Genomic DNA, 23,124 nt, shown 5'->3' with positions numbered 1-23,124 from the left:
TTCTCACCCTGCAGAACTGTGAGAAAATAAATTTCTGTTGTTTAAGCCACGTAGTCTGTGGTATTTTGTTATGGCAGCCTGAGCAGACTAATACAGATACCATGTCTATCTTGTTCATTGTCCTATCTTCTGTGTTATAGTCTCTCAAATATATGTTTAGTAAGATGCATCCTAGTTAGAAGGCATTGAACTTGGGCTTAAATAACTGCTGCACTGTGTTACATTTCCAGGATTTTTTCTCTCTTTCATGAACTCTGTGAAGAAATTTTACTTAGAAAAAACTGACACCGTCATTGGCATTACAAGAGGTGCTCTACAGGACTTGTGTGACCCACAGTAGCCCTGCAAAAAAGCCATGTCATCCACTCATGGACAGATTTAAGCTTAAAATTCTTCCAGAGCTTGCAGTGGGATATGTCCCTTTATCTTCTCTGTGGTACAGAGACAGTTTTCCATTAATTTCCACATAAGGGCTTTCCATGAACATGGTAAACAAAAAAGGGAGAAAGCAACAAGTTATAGCACTCTGAGTAGGTAGGTTTCATGGGAGCAGAGAGGTGATCAGGAAGGCAGAGATGTGAACAGACCACATGTCTCAGGGGCTCAAGACCAGTAACCATGGTGTGGGAACAAATATTAAGACTTTTATTTTTATTTTTCAAATATTTTTTAAAAGGTTTTAAGCCAGGCACAGTGGTTCATGCCTGTAATCTCAGCTACTTAAGAGGCTGAGGTGGGGCCGGGAGTGGTGGCTCGTGCCTGTAATCCCAGCACTTTGGGAGGCTGAGACAGGTGGATCACTTGAGGTCAGGTGTTTGTGACTAGCCTGGCCAACATGGGGAAATCCTGTCCCTACTAAAAATACAAAAAGTAGCTGAGCATGGTGGTGTGCACCTGTAATCCCAGCCACTCAAGAGGCTGAGGCACGGGAATCATGTGAACCCGGGAGACAGAGGTTGCAGTGAGCCAAGATTGTGCCACTGCACTCCAGCTTGGGTGACAGAGTGAGACCCCTTCTCAAAAAAAAGAGGCTGAGGTGAGAGGATTCCTTGAGCCCAGGAGTTTAAGGCTGCATGAGCTAGGATCATACCACTGCACTCCAGGCTGGGCAACAGAGCAAGACTTCATCTCATACAAAGCCTTTAAAATCCCTTTTAAATGTCTATAAATGGCATCCTTTTCAAATGTTTATTTTGTATGTGATTTATGATGTGCATAAAAATATGTGCAGTAATACGCGTATTTAACTTATAGATAAATAACAATACATCTACTGGAATGCACGATCAATGTTGTTGTTGTTTTCCTACTGGAATTATGTAATAAAAAATATCTAAAGGCCGCTGTTCTTGACTCAGGTATGGCAGAAAGGTGGAACAAAACAAGGAGGTCCAAACACTAATGGGTTAATTAAAAATCAGTCAACAGAATAGCAGTGGCAAAAAGTTTCCCACACTCCTCTGCTGCCTGCCTCTCCCCTTCCTGAGGCAGTCAGGCATTTGTCTAAGTCACCCTTAGGCAAAAAATTATAGATCTGTTCTTCTTAATAATTGAATTAACCACCCTGGCAATATTACTGCACTCTTCAGTAGGCCAAAGTAAAGAGTTCACCATTCTGGCAGTTGGTGTCCACAATCTTGCAATGTCTCACACCCTACTTCCCTACTTATCCTACAGGGATGCTTCCAGAGATAAGTTCTGCCTCAAAAACACATGCCTTCATTTTCTTGGGAAAGACTCTGTTAATACTAGCTACCTAAAAAAAATCAACCTGCTGTCTCCTTTAAAATATAAAAAAAAAAAATACTCAAAGATTGCCAGACAATGAGAAAAATAAAAGAAAAAGACGAACAGAACAAATTGACTCTTAAAGAAATAGAATATTGGAACAGAAAAGAATGTCACAGAAACCCAAATTCTAAAAGATCCCACATTAGTGCATCCATAAAGAGAACATGATGCTATATATTAAAAAATCAGAATAAAGAAGTGCTTTTAAAAATTAAACATATAATTACAGAAATAAATATTTCATTAGAAATCAAGTAAATCTTCCAGAACCAAGGACAAAAATATAAAGAGTTAAAAACTAGAGAGAACATATTAGGAGACCTCAAGGGTCAATCCAGGGCGTACAATTTTCTACTAATAGGAGTTTAAGAAAGAAGAAAGAAAATGGAAGGGAGGAATATTTAAAACATGGTGCAAGGATGAGACTTCTGCTTCTGGCCATGATGGAGTAACACGGAGCAGATTTACTCCTTTGCCTTAAACTATAAATAAACAACCAAAACAGCACAAAAGGTTTAAAATACATATTTTTAGATATTAGACAATAAAAAACTCAGGATAGTGATCCCCAAGAGAAGAAAAACAATTGAGATGATCTCTACAATTGCCCAAGCTGACTTACTGGAGAGAATTTCCAGGCCTCAGCATAGAGAGAAGGACTTCATATCCCTATGGGTCGAGGAAACACAGCTAGGAGTCCAAGGAGGCCAGGGCAGCTAGATTTCATGGAGTAGAGAACCAGATAAGACAGAGCTGCACACACAGAAAAAGCTCCAGAGAGCTGCAAAGAGTATTAGGCTAATTACTGATCAGACAATGTGTAGTAAGGAAACTTGAGGCCAGGGAAAGAACCACGCTAAAAAAGCAAAGGGATAAATCCCCAGGGCTCATGCTGGACTGAAAATAGTTTCCAACCAGCGTGGAAAATCTCATAATTCATGAAGCATCAGGTAGCATACTCAGGGGGCTATTACTTCAATAGTGGGGCAAATGTGCTGTTACACCAAACACTTCTCTGGTCCTCTCTGACAAAAGCAAGCCTCAAAAGTACGAAACCATTTCCAAGTAGCTTAGCTGGATCCCAGAATAAAACTCAAGCAATATTTATAGGAATAAAGAAATATCCAGCACCCAACAATGTAAAATTTATAATGTCTGGCACCCAATAAAAAATTACTAGGCATGCAAAAAGGTAGGAAAATACAACCCATAATGAATGAGAGTGTTTTTTAAAAAAAATTAAACAAATTAAATTCAATAGAGTTTAATTTAGCAAAGAACAATTCATAAATTGGGCAGCCCCCAGAATAGGTTCAGAGCAACTTCAGGGCTGCCACATGGTCAATAACATTTTTAAACAGAAAAACGAAAGTGATGTACAGAAAACAGAAGTGAGATACAGAAATAGCTGGATTGGTCACAGCTGTTTTGTTGCCTTATTGAAGCTGGCTTAAACAACTGGCCACCTGTGATTGGCCAAAACTCAGCTGCTGTGATTAGCTGAGACTCCACTACTTGTTACAAGAGCAAATTACAGTCTGTTTACACATCTAGGTAGGCTACAGTTCATGATGTACAAAGAAGCCTTTAGGCCAAACTTAAAATATGTAAGGAGGCAGCTTTAGGCTAAATTTAATTTAACAAGAAGAAAAGTAAATCAATAGAAACAGTAGATAGAATTAGTAGATTGGGACATTAAAACAGTTATTGAAACCATATTTTATATGTTCAAGAAGATGGAGGAAAGCATTAGTATATTAAGGAGAGACATGAAATTTATTTTTAAAAGACCAAATCCAACTTCTAGAGATGAAGAGTACAATGTCTGAGATGAAAAATATACTGAATTCAGATTATAGCTGATTAGACACTGTAGAAGAAAAGAGCAGTGAAATTGAAGACATAGTGATAGAAACTATTCAAAATGAAAGACACAGGGGAAAGGACAAGAAAACTGAAAGAATAGCATCGAACACAACTTTAAGGAGTCTAATATATGTGCATTTTGAAGGAGAGTAAAGAGAGGATAAGAAAAAAATTGAAAGAATGGCCAATAGTTTTCCAAGCTGGATGAAGACTATAAACCCATTGATCCAAGAAGCTCACCAAACCCCAGCCACAAAAATAATACAAGAAAATTTTCTTCAGCTAGAGAGACACAAGTCCTCAAATAGAAAGGGTCCATTGAATGGTGTCAAGCAATCAGGTGTCCAGGTAGTATTTAGGACAATGAGCTGAACTGAAAATAACAATCAAGCCTTTATTAACTGCAAGGAAGAAGCAAAAAGAGGCACCAGCACCCCAATGTTCCTTTTTCCCCTACAGAACGGCCAGGAATGCAGATATGCTTATGAGCAGGGTTGGCCAGAGGTGGTGTGGAAGGTGGGAAACTGAGTCCTTAACCACAAATTCCTCTAGAAAAATGCAGTGCACTGTAGTGCACATGCAAGTCTGGTATGGGGAAGGGCAGTTTCTCCCCATGAGGTCTGGCAGACAAAGCTTTGTAATTTCTGTGGTCAGGATTGAAAGATCATGCACAAGATTTTGGGATGGAGCCAGACTCCTCAAATGAAGAGCAGAATCGTTAGGGGAATAAAAGCTCATCCTCCTCTTTCCACTATGCTGATAGATATAAAATCTGGATATCAGGAAAGAAATCTAGGCAGAAGACCAATTTGGGAGCCATGAGCATAAATGACAGTCAGTGAACTCACAGAAGAGGAAGAGACCACTACAGGAGATGAGAAAAGAAGATGAGCCAGAACAAAGCAGTGAGGGACACTAATATTTAAGTCACAAGCAGTGGAGTGGGTTGTCCTGGAGATTGAGAAGAATGGCCAGACAGACAGACACAACAGCAAACGAGTACGGAATCATGAGAAGAAGAACATGGGGAATGATAGATACCAAATGCTATGGAGAAGTCAAGTAAAATCTAGGCTATAAAATGTCTAATAGATCTGAATACTAGAAATTAGCTGATGATCTGGGTGAGAAGAGAGTAAGCAAAATGAGACAGAAAGATAAACTTAGTGGGCTGAGGAATACATAAGAAGTGAGAAAACAAAGATAGTTGTGGACAGATGTAGACAGATTTGGCTACGAATAATAACAGGAAGGACAGCTTCTGGCGTGAATGCAGCATATATGCCTTTTTAAACTGGGAGAGACTTGAGAATGTTTAACTGTTAATGAGAAGAAACTAAAGAGAGGAGATAAAGTCATGAAAAAACGTAAAAATAATCAACGGAAAGCTATCCCTATGAAGGAGTGGCTCACAGAACCGGACAGAGATTTTCATTTGACTGAAAGAAGGATGTCTTCCCAATGACAGAGAAAGACAGAATGGAAGCAGGTGCAGAAGAGTTTAAAGTTTTGGTGATGGAGAGCTGAAACCTGATCTGTTGACTGTATTTTCCAAGAAAGTAGGAGCTAGGTGGAGGAACATCTGTTGAAAATGAGAAGAAAAGTTGTAGGGTAGAGATTTGAAGTGTAGGTTTTTAATTTCGGCTCAATTGAGGTTGCAGACTATGAAGTTTTGATCACTGGGGCTATTTGATCCTTCACGTTTTCTCCAGAAAAACTAGATCTCCCCTCTGAGCCCTCCTGAAGTAGGAAAAACAATAACCACGATGGTCAGGAAAAAATAGCCAAAATTACTGAGCACACTGTGCCAGACACTAAACTAAGCTCTTGATGTGCATTAACTGATTAAAAATTAATCACACCACTATGATATAGATATTGTTATAGTCCCCATAAGGAAACAGGAGAAAAAGATTAAGTAACTTGCCCAAGATCCCAGAGTGATGGATCTGGGATAGCAACCTAAGTCAACTTCAGAACTCAGACTCTTAACCAGTAAGCCAGTCTCTGTTTAAGAGATACTTAATTACCATTTGAAAAGGCATATGGCTGTCTTCCATGTTACTGCTTAAAAACAGACATCTTTCTCAGTATGCAGTGAACATGCGGCCACACTCAATCTTTCCTCAAGCTATGTGAACGCAAACCAGACCTTCAAATATGCTGTCCCCTTTGTTTAGAATGCTGTATCCCTCTTCTTTTCCTATCTCCTACTTATACTTTGCCTCTCCTTAAACATCTCTTACTCCAGGTCACCTGCTGCAATCTATATCCCTCGCCACTAAACTAGTTTAGTGTTCCCACTGTTTGCTTCATCATCATCATTATTACTATTTTGAAATAGCATCTCACTCTGTTGCCCAGGCTGGAGTGCAGTGGTGTGATCATAGCTCATTGTAGCCTTGACTTCCTAGGGTTCAAGCGATTCTCCCGGCTCAGCCTCCTGAGTAGCTAGGACCACAGCCTCTGCCACCTCATCCAGCTAATTATTTGTATTTTTTGCAGATATGGGGGTCTCACTTTGTTGTCCAGGCTGGTCTCAAACTCCTGGGCTCAAGTGATCCTCTTGCTGCAGCCTCTCAAAGTGCTGGGATTGCAGGTGTGAGCCACTGTGCCAGCTTCACTACTATCTTTTACTGAATTGCCTGCCTCCTGGGATGAGGAAATGTATAGGATGATAAAGCACCAAGGAGAAAGACATTCTGGAGATTCCAGAGTAGAACTGCTCAGATTCCTTCCTGAACATCCTGGAGCTAGTGTTTATACACCCTCAAAGTCTGTGCCACTGGGCTGCTACTCAGCTAGGACTCTTCTCGTTTCATCTACCAACCTCTCCTCCCAGAAAGAAGTGAATTTATTCTTCTGGAAGGTTCTAAAGCAGTGATTTCTAACCCAGGGTGCACCCACCCTAGGGGTTTGTGTTGGAATACAGGGTCCACTGAAGTGCAATGAAATTCTATTTACATTCTTTAATAAGAAATAAATTAAGCTTTTGATATTTGATATATAACCTAGCACGAGCACCTTCACTTGGTCCAAATGCCAGAGGATCACATGTCACATTCAGTGATGTGTGACACACTTGAGAACAGAGTGAGAAACTCACAAGGTGGAAATGTGCAGCGATGCTTCTGCTTGTACACTTTTGGAGTTGGTGACTATGTCTAGCCATTTACTTGGCTTGATGTGTGTTTACAGGTCGTTAGCTAGTTTTAACTAAATTAATGCTCATAAAATGGATGTGACAAGATTCTTGCAAATAAATTGGAAATTAAAGATAGTACCATTAATACACAAGTGAATAAGATAACAGCAGCCTTGACATATTAGCTAATCACAGTATGAAGCCATCACATTAGGAAGACATTTTCCAGAAAAGCAAACCCCCACAATTTCTTTTCAAGAGTGTTTAAAGTCATATGATACTCATTCGTTTTGGTTCTTTACAAAATTTCGCAATTGGTGACAGTGTTTAGAAACTGCTTTGGGGGTTCTTAATAGCAAAATACAAAAAGCCACATGCCCCTTGTTATTCTTTCTACAATATGACAAACTAAAATACATTCCTCAGTCAGCAATAGTGTCGGACTATGTATAGCAAATAGGCTGACGACGTAAAGAAACAAGAGTTCAATTTCACAGTGTGGAAAATCTGCCATGTAATCATATGGAAACATGCTCTAAAGCACAGATGTTTCTAACATGTCTTTTTCCAAAAAGTGAAATACACAAGCAACGACTTTTTCTTTGTTAGCCAGAAAGGGAAAGATAAAATATATATTCGACAGTAATTTACTTCCTTAATTAAAACAAAAAGTTTTAGTGCCTATATATTGGTTTCTAAATACCATACCCCAATAAAAACAACAACAACAACAAAAAGCAGGGCCCCTTGAAGAAATGGCTGATTTTAGAGCTGAGCAGGAAAAACATAAGATGAACTTGGAACATCTTGTGCTAGAAAGTAAAGAACTGTTAGAAAAAATTATGAGCATATTAGCAAAAGGAACAAGAGTCAGCTTGAAGTGGCTGCCACTGGCCAAATCTGGGACAATTTGAGCATTAAAATAAATAAGGAGGGTGAACTGGTAGAGCAAAGGAGATATTTAGGGCGGTGAAATGCCTCTGTATGATGCTGTAATGGTAGATACATGACATTATGTTGCAAGTGGTTAGGTATGAGAGGGGCAGGACACGGCTCTTCCCCCACCCACCAGGAATGTCAGGTGATGGTTCAACGATCACATTGCCCCTCTAAAAATAATTCAGCACCCAGCACCGAATTATCTCCTAATGGTCTGCAGCTATTACATTAGAGTGTTAATTGAATGTAGGCGCCAGGGAGAAGCAAAAAGAGCGTCCAATAAAATCTCCGTTATCGGGTGAGCGAGCCCAAACAGGCACATTAAAAGACAAGATGGCGGATTATGACCTTCCGGGGGCAATCCACCGGAAAAGGGCAGAAATCTTCAGATGGGCATGCGCACAACTTCCTAAACACACCACATGTTCACCTCCCAAGCGTAAGAAGGGCACTGCGCATGCGGGCAGCCCACCCTAAGGGAAGAATCATGGGAAAGGGGTGCAAGATCCCAGAAGTGGGCCAGCCTGTAAGTCCTAGAATCACAGTTAAACGCTGCACTTGTCCTTCAAGTTGCCCGGTTGGGTCTCTTCCAAGTGTACTTTCCTTTCTTTCCCGTTCTAAAGCCTTTTTAAATACACTTCCACTCCTGCTCTGAAACTTGCGTCAGTCTCTTTTTCTGCCTTATGCCCTTCAGTCGAATTTGCTGTGCAGGTAACTGGGATGCCTTCTACCAGTAACAATTGCACATTGTAAAAACCCATAGAATGTACAACACCAAGAGAGAACTCTTATGTAAACTCTGGACTTTAGTTAATAATAATGTATCAGTATACGTTCATGAGCTGTAAGAAATGTATCACCCCAATGCAAAATGTTAACAACGGGAAACTGAAAGCAGGCTTGGGATGAGGGGGTATATAAGAACTCTCCACACTGTCTGTAACCTAAAACTCCTCTAAAAGTTGTATATTAATTTTAAAAATTTAAATAAGGATAGCAATGAACTATAACCGATGAAATAAAATAAGAATCTGTGAGTCTATACTAACAATAAATGGAGACCGGGCACGGTGGCTCACGCCTGTAATCCCAGCACTTTGGAAGGCCAAGACAGGCGGATCACCTGAGGTCGGGAGTTCGAGACCAGCCTGCCCAACATGGTGAAACCCCGTCTCTACTAAAAAATTAGCCAGGCATGGTGGCAGACTCCTGTAATCCCAGCTACTCAGGAGGCTGAGGCAGAAGAAATGCTTGAACCCAGGAGGCAGAGGTTGCAGTAAGCCGAGATCGCGCCACTGTACTCCAGCCTGGGCAACAAGAGCAAAACTCCGTCTCAAAAAATAATAATAATAACAATAATAAATGGAGGCCAGGCGCAGTGGCTCACGCCTGTAATCCCAGTACTTTGGGAGGCCGAGGCGGGCGGATCACCTCAGTCCAGGAATTTGACACCAGCCTGACCAACATGGAGAAAACCCGTCTCTACTAAAAATACACAATTAGCCGGGCATGGTGGCACATGCCTATAATCCCAGCTACTTGGGAGGCTGAGGCAGGAGAATTGCTTGAACCCAGGAGGCAAAGGTTGCGGTGAACCGAGATGGCGCCATTGCACTCCAGCCTAGGCAACAAGAGCGAAGCACCGTCTCAAATAAATAAATAAATAATAAATAAATAAATAAATAAATAAAAATGGAAAGAAAGAAAAGCTCTTTCTTAAAATGTGTCAACTAATATTTGTAGTGAGAGGGTCAGGGTTGAAAACTTACCATTTCCTGACCGTCACAGGTAGGATAGTTCAGGCAAAGATGATTAATGGATGTTAATTCTAGAAGAAAAGTGGACCGTTTTGACTAGAATAAAGGAGAGAAGGGAGGTTCTGGGTTAAGGTTACAGAGGTAGCACCACAGGGGAAATTAATTCATGTCTTATCCTTAAACAAATTATTACAGCAAAAAAATTGAAACTAAAGTACACGAAGTAGTTACCACAGGGTGTCACAGCTGTGGCAAATTTTATTAAAGCACAATTCAATTTTATTAAAATACAATTCAATGTTTATAATAGGTTGTATTAAGATGAGGAAGACTGAAAATCTTAGGAAAGGAGGAAGAAAAGGAGAGGAGGAAATTGCCAATGTGTTTAAAAATCTAATTAAGCGTTTCAGTCATTTTGAGCTCATTGTTCTAAATATAAAAATGCATCCTATTCCAACTAGTTTGCAAGAACTTTTGGACAGCAGAAAATGGAAATTTTAATGTAAACATGCAGAGTCGTTTGAAAGGCTTTTAAAATAAGTATTATTTTGTAATCGCAACCAGGAATTTTTCCTCTTCCATTTGGATCCACGTATCTTCATGGGGTGTTTTTCCACCTTTGATGTTGTTAAAACGAAGTACTGACACACTCAGAATCAAACCCCCAAATCGATGAATCATAAAGTGATAATTCAAAGTTTTTAAAACGATACCTAACAACTGGATAGATTGCCTAAAAATCATTATTCACTCAAACTGGATGAATTTCATGATACGTAAATTATACCTCTAAGATGTTTTTAAAATAGGCATATTTCCCCTGGGCGTAGTGACTCACGCCTGCAATCCCAGCACTTTGGGAGGCCGAGGCGGGCAGATCACTTGAGGTCAGGAGTTCCAGACCAGCCTGGGTAACACAGCGGAAATCCCATCTCTACTGAAAATACAAGAACTACCCGGGCGTAATAGCGCACGGCTGTAATCTCAGCTACTCAGGAGGCTGAGGCAGGAGAATCGCTTGAACCCGGGAGGCGGAGGTTGCAGTAAGCCGAGATCGCGCCACTGCATTCCAGCCCGGGCGACAGAGCAAGACTCCGACTCAAAAAAAAAATTCCATTGCATTGTTCTTTACAAACTTTCATTTAATCATGTAATTGCTAATTAATTGCTTGGTTGTTATAACAACCAAGTATTTGATTCCTTAAATTATCTCATCATTTAAACTTTATTTCGCATATTTTCACAATGCACTTGATCTATTACTGAGGAATTTAATTAAATAATCATTCGGACGGTGGGCTGGAATTGTTTACTGATAAAGCTCGATGAGCCTAGCGACTGCTGTTTGGAGCCCCTCGGCCCAGGGCCCGTGGCGGTTCTCTCCAAGGGACCATCTCGCCCCTCAGCCAAGTCGCCCCGAAAACGAGCGCTCGACCGCCTCTGCCCCGCTCTCGCTCTGCACACAGGAACGGTCTGGTCGCTCAGCACCTTCCTCCTTCCAGCCGCATCTGGTTCCCAGGTCCCTGGGGACTCCCAACGCCACTGTTCAAGGCTCTAGGGTCAGCAAGCGCCCCGGACGAACAGCGCCGGGCCGCGACCAGGACCCCACCCGCGCCCTCCGACTGCAGACAGGGGGAACAGACGCGGGAACTCCAAAGTCCCTGGGTCTGCGCAGGTGTGTGCAGCGATCCTGTGAAGGTCAAGGCCTCCCGTGAGGCGGAGTCTTCCTGGAATGCGATGGTGAACCGCTCCAGATCGACCACTGGCCGGAAAGAGTGAGGAAGAAGAGAATGCAGGAGGCCTGCGATTTCTAAGACGCCCGCGCACAGGGGTGGTACAACTAGGATGGGGCAATGGGAGCTTGGAGAGGCGGTGCTAGCTAGGAGGAAAGGAGCGTGCACGGAGCAACGGGCGTGCGCGGAGGGGCGGTGCGAGCCAGGAGAGGCGGCGCGTGCGCAGCGGGGCGGTGAGCGAGCTAAGAGGAGCAGCTCGTGCGCAGAGGGGCGGTGTGACTCAGGAGGGGGCGATGGAAGCTAAGAGGAGCGGCGCGTGCGCGGAGATGTGACTGGTGGGACCTGCGGCGGCTCCCAAATGATGGTCGCCCTCCTGGGCGCGACGACCCTAGTGCTCGTCGCCGTGGCGCCATGGGTGTTGTCCGCAGCCGCAGGTGAGAGGCGGGGAGGAGAGTCGGCGCAGGGCCGGAGGTAGGGTGCGCAGCTGGGCTACGGGGGCGACGACGGTGCTGGGGGCGACAGACGCCCAGTCTGGGAAACCTTCGGTCCACTTTGCCGCAGCAAAGATTGAACCCGACCTGGGCTCGAAAATCAATCAGGAGAAAGTGGTGTTCTGGGTCCTCTCTCGCCGCTTGCCTGTGGCCAGTGTACGCGTACTCGGGCGCGCCCGGGTGAAGGGGCGGTGCCAGAGCTTTGTGTCAAGTTTGCTTCTTTCCGGGAAAGTACAGAGGCTCCGCTGGCCTGTTTGATAATAAACAAAACATTTCCCGAAATGCATTTCCTCAATCTGGTAAATAGGCGCCCAGTCCCACGGGGGGAGTGAGGCAAGTGTGGCCAGGATTTCTCTGCCCTCAGGATTCATACAGGCCAATAAAAAATGACAATCGGAGTGACTGAGGCATACATAATTCTCAGTCCTCGAGGTTTACTAAGCCTGCTTCAGGGCGCATCCGGGAAAAACATGAGCCACAGACACATCTGTGACTGGTTTTCCAGAGGTTTTCAGGAGGTGGGGCAGGGAGGCAGTAAGGCAAATAGTTCTGTGAGACTTTAGTTAGTGCCCAAGAAATCTGTATTTTAAGATACCATGAGTGTCTTGAAGAGAAAAAGAGAGTAAAGGGAGTCAGCTGTGCAGATGCCTCTGGGTAGGTGGAGTCTTGACTTTGTTTTGCGCTTGAGAAGATAAGCTTGTAATTGACATTGTCAGTGTGGAAGGCCTGAACTAGTTTTTCAGGTTAACTTTGGAATGCAATTTGTTGAGAGGAGAGGTCCCTTCAGATGGCTGGGGGGCTTAGAATTTTAGTTTTGGTTTACTTAACTACCTACTTTTTTCCCAAAGAAATAATCATGTTCAAAACTCAATGAAATGTTATCTCAATGAGATTGTAATGTTGCTCAGTCTTTCAGAAGTTATAAAAATAGTCATACTTTTTAAACTAGTAAATGCAATTCTAGGACCCAAGACTAAGAAAACTGTCCAAAATATGGGAAGACATTTTTATTTATACTTTTTTTTTTTTTTTTAAACAGCCTGTTGCCCAGGCTGGTGTGCAGAGGTGTGATCTCAGCTCACTGCAACCTCTGCCTCCCAGGTTCAGGCGATTCTCCTGCCTCAGCCTCTTGAGTAGCTGGAATTACAGATGCATGCCACCACATCCAGCTATTTTTTGTATTTGTAGTAGAGATGGGGTTTTGCCATGTTGGCCAGGCTGGTCTTGAACTCCTGACCTCAAACAGTCCACTTCAGCCTCCCAAAGTGCTGGGATTACAGGTGTGAGCCACTGTGCCCGGTCTATTTATGGTTTAGACTTTAGTTTTAGGAACTAGACTTAGGTTGTAGACCTGAAGTTACAGTTGGCATCCCCTTGTTTATGGGAGACCAGCAAAGAATTGACTTATGAATGATCTGTGGGGGTAGCCCTTCCCAGATAGCTGAGTCTTTTTATCTTTCTTTGGGGATTTGGCTGAAGCATAATGCTAGTAACAGCCATTCATTTGGAAGAGGGTGTTGCAGTCACTTGGCCTCTGGGCTTAACTAACTTCCCTTTTGCGTAAGAAAGTTGGGAGAGGTCCTGAGATTTTTTTTTTTCTTTTACAAAAAGAATAAAAGAAAAATACAAAGGCAGGGCGTCACCAGGCTAATTTGCTGAAATTCTTCATACTTACTTGGGATGCAGGGGGGAATGGCAACTATTATAAGGTTGATAGAGAGTGAGAGATAATTTTGTAGTGAGGAGGGGTACCCAAAGAGAATCAGGGCTAGCATCCCAGTGCAGGAGTCCAGGTGGTCTGTGAGCCTGCAAATGAGTTCAAAATACTTTACCTGTTGGCTTGGGAAACCATATACCTGTTTGGTACATGATATCCTATTCCTCAAACTTTTCCACAAATATGTAGTATACTTTTCCTAGGATGTGGGTACTAGGGTCCTGGTGCATCCCGTAGTAATTTCTTTGAAGTCTTCTGTTTATGAAAAACTTGCATTAAACTTATGTTTGGTTTGATGTGAAAAGAGCTTTCCCAGAATTTTCATATAAAATTGACATTCCAGGATGGTGTGCATTAAGAAATTAATTTAAAATTAGGTTAGAGGACAGGTGGCAAGATATAATTTATAGGCATTTATCATTTCTTAAGCTCTTAGGTGTGTGCCAGGCACTAATCTAAGTGTTTTAAAGGTATAAACTCATTAAGCTTTCAGAGCAGTGTAGATACTGTTATCCTTAGTTAACAGACAAGGAAACTGAGCAACGGAGAGATCAAGTAACTTGCCTGAGGCTATATAGGCCAGTCCGTGGAGGAGTGGGAAGTCAAACCCCGAGTCTGGCCTAATAGCCTTGGGGCTTAACCAGACTAGACTGTTTTCCCAAAGGCCAAACAATTTAAATTCCTGATTGTCCACTTGTATGTTAAGGGCCTAATTATCAGTATCTTTCAGTTAACTGTGAGCCCAAAAATATCTGAGACCGGTCTCAAATCAACTTAGAAAGTTTATTTTGCCAAGATTAAGGATGCATTCATGACACAGCCTCAAGAGGTCCTGGCCACATGTGCCCAAGGTGGTCAACGTCCAGCTTGCTTTTATACATTTTAGGGAGACATAATATATCAATCAGTACTTGTAAGATGTACATTTGATTGAGTCGATCTGGAAAGGCAGGACAACTCAAAGCAAGGCTTCCAGGTCATAGGTAGATTTAAAGATTTTCTGATTGGTAATTGGTTGAAAGAGTTATTATCTAAAAACCTGGAATCAATAGAAAGGAATGTCTGGGATATCCTAAGGGGTTGTGAAGACCAAAATTTTATCATGCAGATCAAGCTTGTCCAACCCACAGCCCACTGGCTGCACGCAGCCCATGACGGCTTTGAATGCAGCCCAACACAAATTCATCAACTTTCTTAAAACATGAGGGGTTTTTTTTTGTTTGTTTTCTTTCTGTTTTTTTTTTTTTTTTGCTCATCAGATATTGTTAGTGTATTTTGCGTGTGGCCCAAGACAGTTGTTCTTCCAGTGTGTGGCCCACGGAAGCCAAAAGAGTGCACACCCTTGATGCAGATGAGGCCTGCAGACAGCAGGCTTCAGAGAGAATAGATTGTGACGGTTTCTTGTGAAACTGAACGTCTGTGTTGATGTTAATGGTGGTTAGCTTTTTCTGAATTCCAGAAGAGAGGAGGGTATAATGAGGCATATCCAAACCTCCCTTCCCATCATGGCCTGAAGTAGTTTTTCAGGTTAGCTTTGGAATGCCCTTGGTCAGGAGAAGGGGTCCATTCTGATGGTTGGGGGACTTAGAATTTTATTTTTGGTTTACATAACTACTTTTTCCCCCAAAAAAATTCATGTTCAAAACTCAGTATTGAAAACTCAAGACCGTAAGTTTACAGCTCAAGCTGATCCTGAAAGTTAACTCAGTGAGATTGTAATGTTGCTCAGTCTTTTCAGAAGTTGTATAAATATACCTTTTAGCCTAGTAAATGCAATTCTAGGACCCTAGATTAAGCAAACTATCCAAAATATAGGAAGACATTTACTTACATATTTGTACAGAAATCTATATTTGGATTTATGTCAGACTTAAAGATATACTAAACCATTTTAGTCATGAAGATGAATGTGAACGGTTGAAAGCAACCAAATTTATAAATGCATTGTATATATATTAGATTAAATGTCCATTTATACATTTACATGTGGGGTAATAATTGTTAATATACTAATATAAAACATTTTAATATACTAGTAAATTAATATATTGTATATTAATGTTACATAACAATTTATGAAAAAATTATTAAAAGGAGATTGCCAATACTAATAGAGCAAAATCTGTGAAAACTAAAATCCTGTTTAATAACTTCATTTCCAAGCCCCTGTCCATTTATCAGTCAGTTATTCGTTGGTCTTCCAAATGCCAACATGCCTGTAACTTCAGGGTCTCCTTCTTTTAGCAGTAAAGGATTTTTTTTCTCCCCGAGGAAATCGCTAGCTGTACCCTATAACATTTTCTATTCTTGTCTCAAGGCCCAAAATTACTAGAATTATAATATTCTGCACAAGATATTGTAAATGCTACAAATGCCATCAGATCTTTTGTTAAACTCTGTAAACCCAGTTGCTACCCTTTGGCTGCATAGAATCTATAAATTCTAACAAATGGATGAGAAGCAAGTTAAGAATTCTAGAGTGGGATAAGGGGATGTGATGTATTCTATTCAGGGATGAAGTTTTAGAGACTCCAAGTATGAAACAGAAAATTGAGGATGGGGAGACCTGATAGGTACCACCTTAAATTAAAAAAAAAAAAAAAAGTGTTTTCTCAGATGTCTCCCCTTTTGACCCCATACTATAAGAGCTAACTGGAAAGAGCAAGAAGCTGTCTCAATTAAGAAAGTTCTATACAAGAACCCCTGTGGTAGAACAAGTCTACAATGAGATAACATGATTGCCCCAAGGCAGAAGTAAAAGAAATGTTGTAGGAACCATAAATAAATTTAAAAGCTGGTCTTTTAAAAAATATATCGCTTATCAAAGTGAGAGATCAGTCCTTTATTATATTTAAGGAGTTCCTGTGAACCCACCATTATACTGGATACTCTGAAAAAATGCAAATCAAGTATGAAGTGATATAGATTCTGCCCTTAAGGAACTTGCAATCTAGTTGGATATTTATGTTTAACACAAAGAAGCAGTTTTTACAAATACTTCTTTTGAGGATTCTGGAAAGATGGCAGAGTAGAAAGCACCAGGAATCTGTCTCCTCACCTAGATGAGAATTGTACTAGCAGAATCTGATGTAACTATTTTGGAACTCTGGAGTCTATTGAAGGCTTGCAACTTTCAGGGGGCAGGCTTAGATGGTAAATTGCAGTTAATTTTGGTCTATTTGAGCTCTTAGTACAGTAGCAGCTACCCATCTTCCACCTCTCAACCCTTAGCAGACAGCTTTGCACGTTATTAGAGCAATCTGCACACAACTTACAGGAAACGGGTGGGCAAAAAGAAACCCACCATCCAGATATCTGGGATCTGTGCTCTGATTGCTCATTGCTCCTTCTCATCACAAAAGCGCAAAGAGATGGGCAGTTGTTGTTGTCACACCTTACTCATTGTTACAACACCCTCCCCACTCACCCCCCCTGCCCCATGGATTTAAAGGGCTAGAAATCTCCCTCTGCTTCATTTTTCTCTTTCGCTTTTGGGAGCCAGATATTAAAGACTAGGACATTTAAAAACAACTGCATTTATGGGGAAAATTAGAAAGTCACTGTACATATCTAGGGAAAGGCTCAGGAGAGACCTTCAGTTTATACCTCAAGCTGATCCTTGGCACAGGATTAACAACAATTAAACAGCAATTAAACAAAGCAAACACACACACACACACGATGTAGTCTGGGAGAGTGATGTTAGCAAGATGGCCAACTAGAAGACCCTTCTGCTCATCCCCTCATAAGACAGCCAGAACAACAAATAAACAACTACATTTTAGCAAACTTAACTAAGAGTGCTAGAGTGCATCAAAGAAGTAACAGAAATCCTAGTGAGCAGAGAAAAGTGGGATGGCCACATGGAGAATGGGAGGAAATGCCAGGATTCCTAGGATCATCTGGGAACCAGGAGGAACTTCTTCCTATGGCAAGGAGATAAACAAGAAGATCCCAGCTACACCATGGGCACCAACAGATCTCACCACTGGGGTTCCTTAGAGTCCGGACAGCAACTAAGCCAAGCTGAGGAAGCTGCCTAGAGTCTGCACAGCTGTGTTCCCTCCAGAGAAGGAGCCAACACTGTGCTCCACCTGCTGTGGCCCACACAGCTACTGTGCCACTCCACCTTGGAACTGGAACTACTTCTGGAGTATGTCTTGCTTCAGGGACTTGTAGCCATGGCGTCCTTTCATCTGAACCACCCCAGGCTGGTGGCTCAACATCCCTAAGCTAAACTTTAAGCAGCTGTTACACTCTTCCCTGTGGGGTCAAGCAAAGGTGGAACTACTCCACCTACTCCTACCCCACCTCCCTTGGGCTAGAGCTGAAGCAGTATCCTATTTCCTGGGAACACAGTACCTTGGCCACCCAGAGCAGTCATGCACCCCCGTGCCTAAGCTGAAGTGGTATACTGCATTCCAGGGAAACAGGGCCTGAACCATCCAGAGCAGTCACACTCCCCTGGCCTCAGCTGAAGGAGCACATCACTCCCTGCAGAATCAGTGCCCTGGCCAAGCCAAGCAGCTATGCATCCCAGGGCTGAGCTAATGTAGTACCCTATGTCTCAGGGAAACAGAGCAGTGGCTGAGCTGAGACACCCTGTTCTACAGGCCAAACAACTGTAGTACCCCACTTCCCTGGATCTGGACTAGTCTTCTAGAGTCTGAGCTGCTGAGACACTCTGAGGAGTGGAGTCATCACTGTGCTGTTCCCTACCCCCCATTCCCAGCCCAAACAACAGCTATACTTCACCATTTTGTAGTACTTGCTGCTGCTGCTACACCTGGCCTTACAGTCTGGGGTACCGCTTATCCCCAGCTGTTCCAAGATTTAGAGTCATGACTTCATGGTGCCTCATCCCTTGGGACCTGTGTTGCCACTGAGCCCTATTAGCTCATATTCCCAAATTAAAACCATACCCTGCTCCCCAGGCCCAAACCTCCAGAGAACCCCTTCTTTATAGTCAGGCCAGTGCTATGTCCTGACCCCCAGAGGGGTAGAATCAAAGCTACAACCCATTCCCTGGGCCTGAGCTGCCAGGAAGTACCTCCAGGTCACAAATCCTGGCTCTATAAGCAACTACATCCAAGCCCTGCCACAGAGAGCAAACCCGCCTCAGGAACCAAGTGTCTCAATAGGTTTGTGAGATCCTGAGCCTAGGACCTCTGCCCAGTAGCCACTCTGAGTACCTTCACCTGGAATCAAGAGCTGCTGCAGCTGCATATATATAGCCCCCGTCAGACCTGACACCAAGAGGTATCCCCTTGGCTAAGTCTCCCCATTGTGGGGAAGACAAGAATAGGAGGATCCTAAAAGCCTTCAACACTGAGGACATTAACAACCTACACTACCACTGCCACAAACTTCTGCAGCCTAGGCCCCTGAGGCACCCATTTACTACTGACATTGAACACAGGTAAAGCAGCTGCATGCAGACCATACCACTGCATCTGTCAGGAAACAGTCACCACACCCTTCGAAACCAGCATACTAAAACCCAACTGCTAATAAAAGACTTTATCTTTGAAAGCCACTGTCTGTAAAGTTTGGAAGAGGTAATTATCCTATCAATACAGAGACACAAAAACATGAAAAAGCAAGGAAATATGACACCACCAAAGGAAAGTAAGAACTCTCTAATGGTGGCCCAATGAAAAGAAGATCAACAAATTGCTGGAAAAGGAATTCAAACTAATGGTCTTAAGGAAATTCAACAAGATACAAGAAAATACAGATAGTTCAACAAATCAGGAAAACAATTCACAATACAAAAAATTCAACAAAAAAATTAAAACATGTTGAAAAAGAATCAAACAAATCCTACAGTTGAAGAATTCAATGAATTACATTTAAAAAATACAATAAAGAGCTTCAATAACAGACTTGGTAAAGCAGAAGAAAGAATCTCTGAACTTGAAGATATATCATTTGATATTACTCAATTGTAGAAAAAAAGTGAAACCCTACAAGACTTATGGGACATCATTAAAGGAACAAACATTCATACTATGTGAGTTACAGAAAGAGGAGAAAAGGTAAAAGGCATATACAAACTATTTAATGAAATAATAGCTGAAAACTTCCCAAGTCTGGAGAGAGATACAGACATCCAGATCCAGAAAGCTCAATGATTCCCAAATAGATTTAACTCAAAAAGGTTCTCTCCAAAGCACATTATTATCTGTTGTCAAAAGTCAAAGGCAGAGAGAGAATTCTAAAAATAGCAAGAGAAAGGCATCAAGTCACATTTAAGAAAATCCCCATTCAGCTAACAGATTTCTTCACAGAAACCTTACAGTACAGGAGAGGATGGGATGATATACTCAAACAGCCAAGATGCTATGCCCAGCAAAACTATCCTTCAGAAATGAGGGAGAAATACAGTTTTTCCCAGACAAGCAAAAACTGAGGGAATTCATCACTGCTAGACCAGCCTTATGAGAAATGCTCCAGGGAGTCCTACATCTGCAAGTGAAAAGAGAGCAGTCAGTATCGTGAAAACATGGAAAAGTATAAAACTCACTGATAGAGCAGATACACAAAGGAGAAAGAGAAAAGAATTAAATCTTATCACCAGAGAAAACCATCAAACCACAATGATAAATAATAAGAGAGGAAAAAAGGAGCAAAGGATATTATTAGAAAACTATTAACAAAATGACAAAAGTAAGTGCTCAAATATCAATAATAATCTTAAATGTAAATGGATTAAATTCCATACTTAAAGAGACTGGCTAAATGAGTATTTTTTTAAATGACTCAATTATATGCTTTCTATAAGAAACCCACTTCACCTATAAAGACACATATAAACTGAAACTGAAGGGATGGAAAAAGTTATTCCAAGCCAATGGAAACCAAAAGCTGTCAGGAATTGGTATACTTATGTCAGATTAAACAGACATTAAGTCAAAAACTGTAAAAACAGATGAAGAAGGTTATTATATAATGATAAAGGGACCAATTCAGCAAGAGGATATAACAATTCTAAACATACATGTACCCAACACCAGAGCACCCAGATATATAAAGTAAATATTACTATACGTAAAGGGAAAGATAGACTCCAATATGATAGTAGTTGGGGACTTCAGCACCCCACTCTCAGCATTGGACAGATCAGCAAACTCCAAGTATAGTGAACTCAAAGAGACCACACCAAGAAACAGTCAAACTTTTGAAAGCCAAAGACAGAGAAGTGACTTGTCATACACAAGGGATCTTTGATAACATGATCAGCAGATTTCTCATCTGATACTTTGGAGACTAATGTATTCAAAGTGCTAAAAAAAACAAAAACAAAAAACTCAAAACCCTGTATACGGCAAAATTGCCCTTCAAAAGCATAAGGAAATTAAGATGTTCCTAGATAGACAAAAGCTGAGGGAGTTCATTACCACTAGACCTGCCCTGCAAGAAATGCTTAAGGAAGTCCTGAAAGGTGAAATGAAAGGGCACTAGACAGAGGGGACAGTGCAGATTCAGGCAGGTGCAATAGCTACTGGGGAAGACCCAGCCAGTGGGGCTATTGCCAGCATCCAGTCAGCTGCCACCTTCCCTGACCCCAATGTCAGGTGATGCGCAGGGTGATCCAGGTGTGTGAGGGGCAGCTGGATGTCCAGACTGAGGGCACTGGTGCCATCAGTGGCTATCCTGCCACTCAGTCCATGACCCAGGTGGTGATCCAGGGTGATACCAGTTATGATGCAGTTAACACAGAAGGGACAGCTGCTGAGACACACTATACTTTCCCACCCCTGCAGTGGGAAATGGGGTAGGGGGTACCACATCAGGGAGTACAGCTGCTGTTGTTACTACCCAGGGCTCAGAGGCACTGCTTGGGCAGGTGACTCTTCCTGGCACTGGTCAGTTATTTGTGATGATGTCACCACAAGGAGTACTGCAGGGAGGAAGCCAGCACTTGATTGCCCCTAGGACTCAACCTTATTTATCAGGACGTAACACCATTGTAAGTCAAGAAGCATCTCTATCTATCTGTGAACATACAATGTGAAATCAAATTGAGGCCATAAAACAGTTGAACCTCATCGTAAGAGTGACTCATCAGTGTCACTTCTAAGACCAAGAAAAATTCTATTTTTATGCAGAGACCATTTGTTTTTTAGTTAAAAGACAACTGTTTTTCAAAGAGGAAAAAAAATCAACTTTTTTTTTCAGCTCTCTCAGATGCAGAAATGTAATTACCAACATCCCTGTGCTGGGAGCAATCATTAGATTTTTTTAGATTTTTAAAATATACTTCATTATATTTCACTATATTCATTCTTTAATCAGGGATGTGAGGGATAGCATAACATTTAGAATATTTGTACAGTTTATATATAATGTTCTTATTTCTTGTTGCCTTTATAGGTGGAAAAAATCTAAAATCTCCTCAAAAAGTAGAGGTCGACATCATAGATGACAACTTTATCCTGAGGTGGAACAGGAGCGATGAGTCTGTCGGGAATGTGACTTTTTCATTTGATTATCAAAAGTATGTGACTCTACTTACTGATTTGTCAGAATGACCTGAATAATTTTTACAAGTTTAACACCATAATTTTCAGATTTGGAGAGTATTTGGTTTTTCTATTTTTTAGAAATGTTACACCTATTTTACATAATATTTTTAACTTTGTTTCTGTAGAGAATTAGTCAAATACATCTTTGGGTGTTGAAGCAAAAAATTGGGGATGAGGGTGGTAGACAGCGTCTCTAACCCATAGCCATTCCTTCTTCTGGGTGTTCCAGCTTCTTTCAATATAAGTTGGGGTCTGAGCTAGAGTATATCTTGAGGATATGGCATAGTACCCCAAAAGGCCCATCCAAGACCTTGGAATAGGCCACCAGGTTTCCTGTGATCAGGCTTTCCTATTATCTCCATCATATACTATATTTTAATTTTAGATACACTTTTTTTTTTTTTTTGAGATGGAGTCTTGCTGTGTCGCCCAGGCTGGAGTGCAGTAGCACAATCTTGGCTCACTGCAACCTCCACTTCCCGGGTTCAAGTGATTCTCCTGCCTTAGCCTCTCGAGTAGCTGGGATTGCAAGCACATGCCACCATGTCTGGCTAACTCTTTTATTTTTAGTAGAGATGGGGTTTCACCATGTTGGCCAGGCTGATCTCAAACTCCTTACCTCAGGTGATCTGCTCACCTCAGCCTCCCAAAGTGCTAGGATTACAGGCATGAGCCACTGCCCTGGCCTAGATACACTTTGTAAATATATTGTTAACTGGGCATGATGGCACGTGTCTGTAATCCCACCTACTTGGGAAGCTGAGGCAGAAGAATTGCTTGAACCCAGGAGACAGAGGTTGCCGTGAGCCAAGTTTGCACCACTGTACTCCAGCCTGGGAGACAGAGCAAGACTCCATCTCAAAAGTAAATAAATAAATAAAATAAAAATCAGTATATTGGACCTTGCATTTCTAAAAACTCAGTTTTTCTGGAGTGTGGATGTCTCCTCCTTAGTACTTTCTGCTTAATTATTCAAGAGGAGAGGCAGGCAGAAGGAGGAATATAGAAGGGAACACAGATCAGGAAGTACAATACTTTGCCTTCTGGTTATGTGTTGGGGCCCCACCTGCTAATCATGTTCCCCTGTCCAAGAAAAAGCAGGCAATGAAGAAATAAGGCATTAGGCCCTCCGGAACCAGGAGCCCACCACTTCAGCC

General features: G+C 41.9%; 1 protein-coding gene and 1 pseudogene across 1 annotated transcript in view; both read left to right on the top strand.

Moving 5' to 3' along the window:
* Window positions 1-11,503: 11,503 nt before the first annotated feature.
* Window positions 11,504-23,124, top strand: part of IFNAR1 (interferon alpha and beta receptor subunit 1) — a 37,078-nt gene continuing 25,457 nt past the window's right edge. Inside the window, exons 1-2 of the mRNA XM_032174501.2 lie at window positions 11,504-11,665; window positions 21,816-21,939. Of these exons, the coding sequence (XP_032030392.1) occupies window positions 11,590-11,665; window positions 21,816-21,939 (200 nt within the window). The 5' untranslated portion in view covers window positions 11,504-11,589. The remainder of the gene's footprint in view (window positions 11,666-21,815; window positions 21,940-23,124) is intronic.
* LOC116482356 (upstream stimulatory factor 1-like) lies at window positions 20,862-21,456 on the top strand (annotated as a pseudogene).

This window comes from Hylobates moloch, unplaced genomic scaffold, assembly GCF_009828535.3.
Source record: "Hylobates moloch isolate HMO894 unplaced genomic scaffold, HMol_V3 SCAFFOLD_14, whole genome shotgun sequence".
Lineage (NCBI taxonomy): Eukaryota > Metazoa > Chordata > Mammalia > Primates > Hylobatidae > Hylobates > Hylobates moloch.
The sequence above is the reverse complement of the archived record's forward strand: the minus strand, read 5'-3'. Positions and strand labels throughout refer to the sequence as shown.